General features: G+C 53.4%; 1 protein-coding gene across 15 annotated transcripts in view; it reads left to right on the plus strand.

Moving 5' to 3' along the window:
* Positions 1-6,632, plus strand: part of PLA2G2C (phospholipase A2 group IIC) — a 69,968-nt gene extending 63,336 nt beyond the window's left edge. For 7 of the 15 annotated variants that reach the window (XM_070510859.1, XM_044769873.2, XM_070510861.1 and 4 more), the window contains one exon: positions 5,709-6,027. In XM_070510859.1, coding sequence (XP_070366960.1) covers positions 5,709-5,875 — 167 coding nt within the window. In that variant the 3' untranslated portion in view covers positions 5,876-6,027. Of the gene's footprint in view, positions 1-5,708; positions 6,034-6,447 lie in introns of those variants that run through there. The other 8 variants (XM_070510863.1, XM_070510862.1, XM_070510860.1 and 5 more) reach the window with 6 other exon arrangements.
* The last annotated feature ends 4,426 nt before the right edge of the window (positions 6,633-11,058 follow it).

Genomic DNA, 11,058 nt, shown 5'->3' on the forward strand with positions numbered 1-11,058 from the left:
GCACGCTGGTCAGGATGCTCGGCCCTGGTCCAGGCGGCAGGCAGAGAAAGGCAGATGGAGTTTGCTCCTCTGTAGTGCCCCAGATCTTTCTATTCTGGCTCTGGGTGCCCTGCTAAGAGGCCCGGGGAGAGCACATGCTTTGGAGTCAGGCAGAGCTGGGTCCAAATCCCACCTTCCCCCCTTCCAGCTGGATGACTGCACGACCGCCCTAGGCCTTAGCCTCCTCTGTAAAATGGAGACCATGATCTACACCTCAGACGGTCCTGGAAGGGTTGCCCAAAGGGTCTGGCCCATAGCAGGGCTTAGTGCCCTTCCTTTTAGAAGTTGAGATGTCTTTCTTCATCTCAGTTTTCTTTTCCCGTTATTTGATGGAAAAGCCCTGGGATTCTTTTTTTTACTGTTGAGAGATCTCTTTGAAGCACCTGCTCTGTACTCGCATCCCCACGAGCTAATGTCATTCACCCATGACAGAAGAAACCTCTCCCCAACCCCAAGTCACCCTGCCGTTCAAAGAGCTGCCCTGCAAGGGTTAACCACCTCCCCAGCCTCCGAATTCTGAAATCTGCACCCAAGCCTGGTCCCAGGTTGCCTAGCAACCAGTGGCTGCTGGGGATGAAGTTGGTGAGCAGGGGAAGAAAAGGAAAAAAACAGTGGGGTCTGTCCACGGCTCTAAATGTCACTGGGAGATCAGTGCAGGGGAAGGCCTGTAACCCGAGCCCTGGGGCTGGTGGGGACGGCCATTCTTGGGCACCCAGGGAGGTTGTTATGCCTCCTCTGAGTGGGCTTACATAAGCACTTGGCATTTGCAAGGGACTTTAAGAGCAGCCAGCGGTGACACCCCCTCCACCCACACATGCATGCATATGTTGTGCAGGGAGGAGCCCGGCTGTGGGAGGCAGAGACTGGGTTCCAGCCAACGGTACCACTGTCACTTCCATCTCTGAGCCTGTGACTTCTCCCTCTGCCAAAGGGGGAAGGTGAACATGGTAACGCGTGGAATTTGCAGTTTGCAAAGATCTTTCTCCTTTTGTACTGAATGTGTTCTTCACAATGCCTCCACCCACTGACCGTTCACTCCTGCTCTCCTAGCATCTCTAGCTGACGGTATCTTGTTTACTTGTTTACTTTTGCATCGACTCCCTCCCCAGCTAGGATGTGAGTTCCATGAGAGCGGGGAGCACGCCTGCCTTGTTGAGGGGCACTCATGCTCACAGGGCCCACAGGGAAGGATGCCCTGGGGCTATGCAATGTGGGGTCCGCTTGCTCAGACCTCTACCCCCACCTCCTAGCCAAAGCCCAGGCACATGTTAGGAGTCCAGTACCTGTTTGTTTGATGAGTGAATGAATGGGAAAACTCAGGAAACAGTCAATGCAAGTATCTTTACCCCCGTTTGAAAGCTGAGGAAACGGGCTCGGAGAGAAGCAACTTGCCTGAGATCCTAGAGCATGCGAGTGGCAGATCTGGAACTGAAGCCTGGCTTCGTTTTTCCTGGGATGGGCTCCCCTCACTGCCCCACAGGTCGTGTAAGTGCAGTAGAGGCAGTAGAAATAGCGAGGGAGCGATTGCTGTGTGTTCTGGGCTGAAGATCTGCAACGAAAAGCAGGCTCCCTGCCAGGAAGGATCTTGTGTTCGAGGAGGGAGACAGACCATAAAATATTCAGAAATAAAGATACATTTGGGTCGTGACAAGTGCTATGAAGCATCTAAAACAAGGTGACAAGCTAAACAATGACAACAGTGGGGGAAGGAAGGAAGGCTGCTTTAGGTGGCCGAGGAAGGCCTCTCGAAGGAGGTGGCATTTAGCCAGCGTGGTAGAAGCAGAGGAGGCAGGAAGAGGGGGGGCTGCCATTGGGTCCCGCGGGGCTGGGCTGACCGGGTAAGGAGCTTGCCTTCTACTTCAATTGTAGGGGGAAGCCATCGGAGCATTTGAAACAGGGAGCAATATGCATTAATTTTGCTTTAGAAAGATTACTCTGGCCACTGTGAAGGGCAGTTGCGGAGCAAGGGAGGAGAGAGAGGGAGCCGTGAGTGGGCAATGGGGAGAAGTGGGCGTAGCTTGGGTCAGAGCGGTGAAGTGGAGATGGAGAGAAGCGTCGGAGGCTGCGTGTGTTTGGAGGTAAACTGACAGGGCCTGCAGATGGACTGATGTGGGGTGTGAAGGAAGGAGAGGCTGAACCCGAGGTTCTCGGCCTGAGCAGCCGTGGATAATGGTGTCACCCGCTGAGTTTGTGCGGATGGCAGATGAGCAGACTGTGAAGACAGAGCAAGAGCTTGGCATGAGCCAGGTTGAGTTTGAGTGGCGTGTCAGACACCCAGGGGGAGTCCAGTGGACGTAAGCGTGTTGGAGTCTAGAGGTCAAGGAACACGTCTGGGCTGGGATGAGAACTGGAGAGTCATTGTGCTCAGATGGTACCTACGGCCCGGAGACTGAACAAGACCTTAGAGACCAGGACGGAGGCCAGGGGCGCAGACGGTGAGAGGCCTGGCAGGCGGTCTGGGTTAGCCGTAGGCAGGATTGTAGACCTTGTTTTGTCTCCTTTGAGGAAATATATTTCCTGGAATGAGAAAGAATATCCTGAGGCTGTCAGTTCTATTCTTCCTACCTCAGTTTCCCCATTAGCAAATTGGAAGCTGCAGGATGTGGACCTAGGCTTGTTTTGAAAAGATGGCTTCCGTAGATGGTGTTTCTTGGCCTAGGGCGGCCTCTTCTTCCAGGCAGTGACAGGCTTGATCCTCCTACGGCTCCAGATGCCTGTGGAAATGCTAGTCCAAAGCCACAGACCACTGCTCAAGGTCAGTCCCAGAAGGTCTGCGACCAGGTAAGCCACGCGAAGTGGAGCTGACTGTCGGGAGTGAATCATACTCCATGCGCTGGAAAGGATCTGAAGACAAAGCGAGAAAGGGAGAGGGACGTGAGAGAAAGCAAGGAGGAGGTTTGGAGAACTGAGACGGAAAAGAAGAAGAGAGGAGCTGAAGACAAAGAGATAAACGGAAAGAGAAGGACGAGAAAGAAGAAGGGAGAGGAGGTGGCCGAGGTGGGGCGAAGAGCATCTCCTCTCAGGTTTCCAGAGCGACAGCGCCTGGTGAGTGGCAGCACGGGGCACCAGGCCCTTCTGGGAGGAGAGCGAGGTTGAATGGGGTGGGACCCTGCACTCAGGTGGCCCTGTCCCCTGAGAGGACCAGCCGCTGGACCAAGTGGGCCCTGCACACCATGCTTACTGCCCAGGGAGGGAAGCAAAGGGCATGCTGGGTACAGCTGAGGTGAGAGACCTGGAAGAGGACGGGGACGGGGGCCGCGAGGGACTTCATGGGGGCTGTGGGGCTTGATGGGCTTCCACAGATGGAGAAGAGGGAGCTCGCGGGCAAGGGTGACCCAGGCGCCGGGAACAGTGGGCGCTGCAGGAGCTGAGAGCCGGAGGCGTGAACATCGCTGGCACATTTCATGAGGGTGAACGGGGAGGGGCAGCTGAAGCGTCGGGTGGGTGTCAACACGTCCTGAGAAATCAGGTCTCCTGGGAGCTGTGGGAGGACAGCTTCCTGCGGGAACTGTGGACTCCAGAGATGGACAAACAGACAGACAGACAGACCGCAGCCAGGCTCTTCTTTGTCCTCGTGTGTGTGGCTGAGGTGCCCCATCCTAACACGGACAAGCATTTCCAGAGCACTCTCTGTGCCGGGCCCATCCCACAGCTCCATCTGTAAACAGCTGCGAAAATCCCCACAGCCATCCTGTGATGTAGAAACTGTTATTTATTCTTGACACTTTTATTTTTATCACCATTTTATAAACAAGGATCCTGAAGCTGACTTGCCCAAGGTCAACAAACCAGGGACTCTGGCTGCCTCCCTTCCTGACGGCCGACCCTCAAAAGAGAGTGGAGCTGGCATGGAGTTATCTAGAAAGAGGAAGGTGTGCTTTAGACACCCCCAACAAACACACACACACACACACACTCACACACATGGACACACAGACACCCGGACACACAGACACACAGGCAGGGCTGCAGCTCTAACCACTAAGTAAAGCCATGTAGTGGTGACGTGGTCAAAGGGCAGACACCACATCCCAAAGGCCCATAGAGGCTTCACTCGTTTATTCACAACTGTTTGTCGAGCACCCGCTATGGGCCAGCATTTGTTCTGTATCCTGGGGTCACTGTGATGACAAGACAGACAAGGTCCCAGCCTCACAGAGCGTACGCTCTGTTGAGGAGAGACAGACACAAACAAGTAAACTAACAAGAGAAGTACCAGGTTGTGAAGTCTTCGGAATGAAATAAACAGGGACGTGAGGGAGAGCGACTGGAGAGAGCTTGAGATAGGGGGTCAGACAGAGCCTCTCTGAGGAGGGGAAATTTGACCAAGACCCAAAGGATGGGAGGGACCCGGCCACGTGAAGATCCCAGAAAGATGTTTCAGACAAAGAATAGCAAGTGCAAAGGCCCTGGGCAAGACATGTGACATAAAGAGGCCAGCGTGCCTGGAGCAGGGAGACTGAAGGACAATGAGGATGGAGAGGTTGGCGAGGGCCAGGTCATGGCAAGGATTTGGGATGTCTTCCCCAAATAGGAGGAAAGCACAGCAGGGCTTTGAGCAGGAGAGTGGAGCTAATGCAGGCTACAGTTTAAGAAGCTCCCTGTTTATTTCCTCCCATTAGGGGAGGAGAAGCCAGCCCTGGTGGCCTGTGGTTAAGATTCAGTGCTCTTACCGCTGCGGCCTGGGTTCGTTTCCCAGTCAGGGAACCACACCACCCACCTGTCAGTTGTCGCACTGTGGTGGCTGCATGTTGCTGTGATGCTGAAAGCTATGCCACCCGGATTTCAAATAGCAGGGTCACCACGGTGGACAGGTTTCAGCAGAGCTTCTAGACTAAGACAGACTCCTGGCCACCCACTTCCCAAAGACTTGGCCATGAAGATCCTGTGAACAGCAGCGGAGCGTTGTCTGATAGCTCTGGAAGGTGAGAGGATGGCACAGAAAGACTGGGCAGGGTTCTGCTCTGCCATCCACAGGGTCGCTAAGAGTCGGAATCCACTCCACGGCGGTGACAGCAACAGGGAGGGGAGAGCTGGTGATGACGGGGATTGGGGTAGTGGCCAAGAAGATGGCAAGAGGAGGGCAGAGCACGAAATATTTTAAACATAGAGAAATCAATGGAACTCTCTGGTGGACAGGATGTGAAAAGTGAAAGGAGAGAGGAATCGAGGTTGGCTGCTAGTTTTCTGGCTCGAGTAGGAGGTGGTGCCATTTACAGAGCCGAGAGTGTGGGTGAAGGACAGGCTTGGTGGGTGGAGGGAGCATTTACATCAAGTGTTCCCTTTTGGGCGTCTTAAGTTGGAAGTGCCTGAGATGTCCAAGTGAGATGTCAAGCAAGCTGTTGGAAATAGGAGATGAGTTCTGAGAAAATGGGTCCCGCTGCCTTCTTCTGTGTGCTGCCCAGGTGCACGAGCTCAGGGCGCCCTGCGTGCAGCCCACACTTCCCCTTTCTCTTGCTTCCTCCTAGGCTTCTCCTCACTCCAGTGCCGGGGCATGTCCACGTGTGATCGGGGAAGGGCTTGAGGGTGAAGGGAAAGGATGTCCAGGCTCTTTCCTTTCTGTTTTCATCCCTTGATCCCTGGCAGTGAGCAACCTGTTTCTCCCCAACCTTAGGACCAAACCCTGGGGGTGGGCCGGGAGCCCCCAGTGACCCTCTGTCTCTCTGCAGGTGAATGTACCCTCGGTCCTGGTGTCGGCTGCCTCTGTGGGCTGAGGGCCTGCGAGTGCGACAAGCGATCTGCATACTGCTTCAAAGAGAGCCTGCCCACCTACGAGAAAAACTTCAAGCAGTTCTCCAGCCGGCCCCGGTGTGGCAGGCGTAAGCTCCAGTGCTAGGGAGGCCACAGGGCCCCCTTGTCGGTCACACCTGCTCCAGCATCTTCCAGGAAGCCTCTTACATCATTTCCACCAGGCTCCAGTTCTTGCAGCTCACCTTTCAGCATCCGGCCTAGGGTACTCCTCCGTCCCTCGGCATCGGAGGGCTGGAGATTAGCAATGGAAAAAACAAAATCCTGGCATTCTCTGGAGGGAGACTGACCCTAAATATACACCCAAATAAATGATACATTCCACCAGTAATATATGCTGGGAAGCAATCAAACAAGGTGATAGGGTAGAGAGATGTCCCCAGCTTGAATCCTAGGAAGTTTCCAGGAGGAGAGAGGCCCCAGGATCTACCCTACACTCTCCCTCCACCCCACCCCCAAATCAGGATGCAGGACGCACTTGGGAACCAGGCCCACGACCCAGATTTAGCTCAGACTCAGGCAGACATCCCGGAGAACAAGGTCTCGGCACCCGTGCCGAGGACCCAGGAGGCTCACTTGCAGTTTGCTTCTCATTTTCTCAAGTTCTGCCTTCTGCAAACCCTCAGGTAGGAGAAAACTGATGCCATTTTCACCTCTCAGGAGACAGAGCATCATGAGAACCTCAACACCCGCTGCCGCCATGTGGATGTCCTGGCCAGGAAGACGTCAAAGAAATGGAGAAAGAGGGCGTGGGAGAGGGCACCAGAGGGATCCAAAATGTCTGTCCAAATCTAGAAGCTCCTGGTTCTATCAGACTTAAATTCGAATAAATATTAAAGTGATCCAACCTGGGTGCATTCTGATCTTTATAATGCCCAACTGGCATTCTATGGAGGGAGACTGACCGTGAAATACACAAGGCAAAAATGGCCGCAATTGTTCTTACCTCTCTGTATCCTCGCCTCTCACGATGTAACACTCAGCTTTTCCCATCGAGGGTGCAGTCTATTTTCCCCACCCCTGGAATCTGGACTTTGAACTGACCTTGTGACCTACTTTGGTCAATAGAATGTAGTGGAAGGGATGGTCTACCGGTCTCCGAGCCTGGGCCTCAGGGGACGGCTCTCTCAGGACGTCCACGTCCACTGTGAGAAAAAGCCTGGGCCGGCCTGCTGGAGGAAGGGAGCCCACCTGGATCAGAGTCCGTCAGCCCAGTTGTCTCAGCTGAGACCTCAGGCATGGGAGGGCGCTCAGCAAAGATCAGCAAAGCCAACTCAGAGCTGACCACAGACACAGGAGAGAGCCTCACTGAGACCAAAACAGCCACCCAGCTGAGCCCAGGCTAAATTGCCCGCTTGCAGAATTGAGAGCTAAATAAAGGCTGCTGTGTTGAGTTTTGGTGTGGTTGTTACACAGCATAACCCACTGACATGATGGGTCTTATTCCTTGAGACTCCTGGGTTCTCAGCACTGTGCTGCACTTGGAGGCCGTAGAAACACTGTGGACATGACCCCTGCCCCTTAACATTATAGATGTGAAAGGAGAAAGGCCATAGTCATGTAATAAGGGGGAACACACAGAGGGCTGTAATCGCTCAGGCATCCAACACGAATTGAGCCCCTGCTTTGCAATGGGCATGGTGCTGGGCAATAGGGAGTCAGATTTAAAGAAAACAAACAAAATCACATCTAACTATCCTGGGGAGAACACTGAGAGCCATAACAGCTGTTACAAGTTCAAGTGCAGACACTTAAAGTCTGGATTGAGTGATGCTGGCACTGGCGTGCTGACAGATAGGGAAGCCAGAGACAGCTGGTCGGCAGAGGGTCTGGGAACCGGGGCTCCTGGGCTCTGCCTGGTTCAGCTCTCACGGCCACGCGGGAACTGCTTTACCGCTGCCACCTGCCTCGCCCGCACACTGTAGTAACTGCAAGTGCAGAAGGGAAGCTTGAGGACTGTGGGCATCCTCCACGGGGGTCTTAAAGGCCTCTGAGGGGAGTGGTTGCAGAAAGGCAGATACGGAACCAGGAGACTGCGCCCAAGCTGGGCACCTCCCCTCCCTGGGGGTTCCTGGCCACAGCAGAGACCAGCTCAGGACCGTGGAGGTATTTGGCTGACTGACACGGAGGAGGGAGAGGGGCTGGGGGACAGGGCTTCCAGTGTGAGATCCAGGCCATCTTCCACTGCCTGGGCCTTGGCTCCTAATCTGTAAAAGAGCGGAAATGGACCCGTGATGATAGCCAAGCCCCACTTGTGTCCGTGCCCTGATTCTGAGAGGAGCGAGGTGGGACTGTGGGGTGGAGGTGGGGTCACTGACTTCCACTGGGAAAGCCTGCTCTCCTGGGAGGGTCATCATTCACCCCCTCAAATACACCTTGAGGGCCTGCTCCAAGCCGAGAAATAAAGAAGCATCCGGCCCCAAGTTGCTCTCAGACCAAGGGGCACACAAGTCAACAGGCGATTACACAGCAGCCTGGGAAATGCTGCAACTGGACTTGGGGAGAAATGACCGCTATCCGAGAGGGTCAGGCGAGCTTCCCAGAGGAATGGGGGGCTCTGACAACTCCTCCAAAAAATGAGGAGGAGTTGGGAAGGCCCAGTGGGGTGTACAGAGCCTCCCAGGAGGGGATGGAAGGTAACACAAACACAGACGCCTCTGCCACCGCCTCTCCCATCCCAGCTGAGGGGCCTCCTCCATCTGCGGGTCCCCCAGGCTGCAAACCCGCGTGTCAAACTCTTTTTCTCACATCCTGCCTCCCACATTCAATCTGTTGGCACTAACTTGAAAATGCATCTAGATTCCATATTTATAAAATACTTCATCTATCAACCGACGAATGGATAAATAAAATGTGGTGTATTATTTGGCAATAAAAACAAAACAAAACAAAAAACCCAAAGTTAATGGAAAAAGCATTACCTTCAAGAATTATAGCTTCTTAAAAATCAACCAGATGGAATCAAAACACGTTCTAATTGTATTATAAAATGATCTTCTTTATATATTTCTGGTTTCCATAACAATAAAAAAGCTTTCGTCATTGAAAAATATATGTAAAATCAAACGCTGATGAATGATGAAATATTTTACATCGTTATTTATGGAGTTGGTTATTTGTAAACATTCTAAATGTCCAAAAAGAGAATAATCCTTCAAAGGATTGTGGTGTATCTGTACCCGGAAAGTTATGCATTAAATTTCTTAATACTTTTAATAACACGTGGAATTGTTTATCATGTACTGTTAAATGACAGAAATAGGATTTTTTAAAAAACTACAGCATAACTCCAATTTAATTGTCTATCTCTACATGTTTATATAAAAGTCAATATAAAATATTAACATGTTAAAAAGTTTTAAAAATAAAATACTACAGTACAATGTACACATTAAAAAAATAAAATAAGAGGGGAAGGATCTAGAATCTGACCCGTTTTCACCACCTTCACGGCTGCCATCATGGTCTGCGCCACCAGCCCCTCGTGCCTGCTTCTTGAGGCTGCCCCTCAGCGTCCAACCTGGACCCTGCAGTCTCGCAGTCTCTTCATGCAACGTCTGACCTTGCCACTCCTCGACTCACACTCTCTGACTTCCCTCTGAGTAAGAGTCAATATCCGTCTAATGCCCGGAAGGCCTTCTTGCACCTTGACCACCTCCCCTCCCCTCCCCTCCCATCCCCTCCTCTCCCCGTTGCTCACTCCCCCCAGCCACCCTGGCCCCCACTGCTGTTCCTGGAACACTCCAGGCACGCTCCCTCCTGAGGATTCTGTCTCCCTCCTGAGGACTCTGCCCCGGCTGTCCCCTCTGCCTGGAAGGTGCTTCCCACATGGCTCACTCTCTGCCTCCTCCAAGTCTTTGCCGAAACCTCACCCTCTTAGTAAAGTTGATGCTGACCGCCCTGTTCAATACCGCCCACCCTCCACTGGCATTTCCCTCTCCTTCGTCCTGTCCTTCCAGTTCTTTCTTCTGCCATCCAACCCACTATACATTCACTTGTATTCATTGTTCGTTGTCTGTCTAGCCCTCTAGAAAATGAGCTCATGAGAGCGAGGAGCTTTGTCCTCTTTTATCACTGACGTGTATGTTAATGACGTGAGGTCAAGAGAGAATGTGGAATGTGAAGGAATTGCAAGTAGCCCAGAGTGGAGAGCACGAAATGTGGGCGGTGGCTTTTAGGGCAAACCAAAGAGACAGGATGGGCAGGGCCAGATCAAGGAGAGCCTTGTGGCCACTCTGAGGTCTGGCTTGATCCTGGGAGCAGTGGGGGTCCCATGCTCTGAGGAGCCCACCACTTTCCACCTGCGTGAACTTGGCAGCTCAACCTCCTCGAGCCCCAGCATCCTTGTGGGCAAAACGGAAAGCTGAGACCACGGCACGTGAGAACTAATATGCGTGGCGATCATAGGGACTCAATGTTCATTCCCCTCGCCACTTGGCACTGTTGTTGGCTCGTGCGACCTGCCCCAAAGGGGACAGCCTTTGAAGGAGAGATATTTCTACAGCAGCTCTCTAGATTTCCACCAGCCATGGTTCCTGCTGTCTGGTTGTAGCCATCAGGCATTGAGGGAGGAGGCGCGATGGGCACCTCCACCAAGGGCTGGTGTGTTGGGCTCAGTGCCCCATGGGGGAGAAGCTGTCATGCTTTGGGCTGACTGTGTGCATGTGAGCTGAGGCAGGCAAAATCATTGTCCCCCGTTCCCATTCCTGGGGTGTCTGCAAAGCCATGAAAGGCACGGAGATGAGCAGATGTGGGGAGTGTGGTGTGAGGCAGCTTGGGCATGGCTGCGGGCCGGGGGCCAGGGGTTGGGGGGCCGGCGGGGGTGTGGCAGGGAGGAAAGTGACTGGTTTTCTAGGTCAGTGAGTGCTCGGGCTTCTGGCTCCTGGGATGGGCCAGGCATTACTGTGTCCAGATGGGAGAACAAAGAGAGCTGGAGGGTGGGGTCCAGGCTCCGAGAACTTGAGTAGGGAGAAGGGGAGTCCAGACGCGCCCCCAAGCCTTAGTTGCTGGAAGGAGCAGCCTCCAGATTCTGAGCACTCACCTTGTCCAGGCACAGGGCTACCTTCCTACATAGTCTACCTGAGCCATCTTCAGACATGTGCTGTTAAAACCCCCAGTTTGCTGCAGCTCAGGCCACACAGCCAGCGGAGCAGGGACTTGAGTCCAAGACTGTCTGACTCCCTTCACGCTAAAAGTCCCCTCCGCAGGCTTGTCTCAGAAGGAACCCAATACTGGGGAGTCTTAGGGGAGGCAGTAAGCAAGGAGGCTGCT

Source organism: Equus asinus, chromosome 5, assembly GCF_041296235.1.
Source record: "Equus asinus isolate D_3611 breed Donkey chromosome 5, EquAss-T2T_v2, whole genome shotgun sequence".
Taxonomy (NCBI): domain Eukaryota; kingdom Metazoa; phylum Chordata; class Mammalia; order Perissodactyla; family Equidae; genus Equus; species Equus asinus.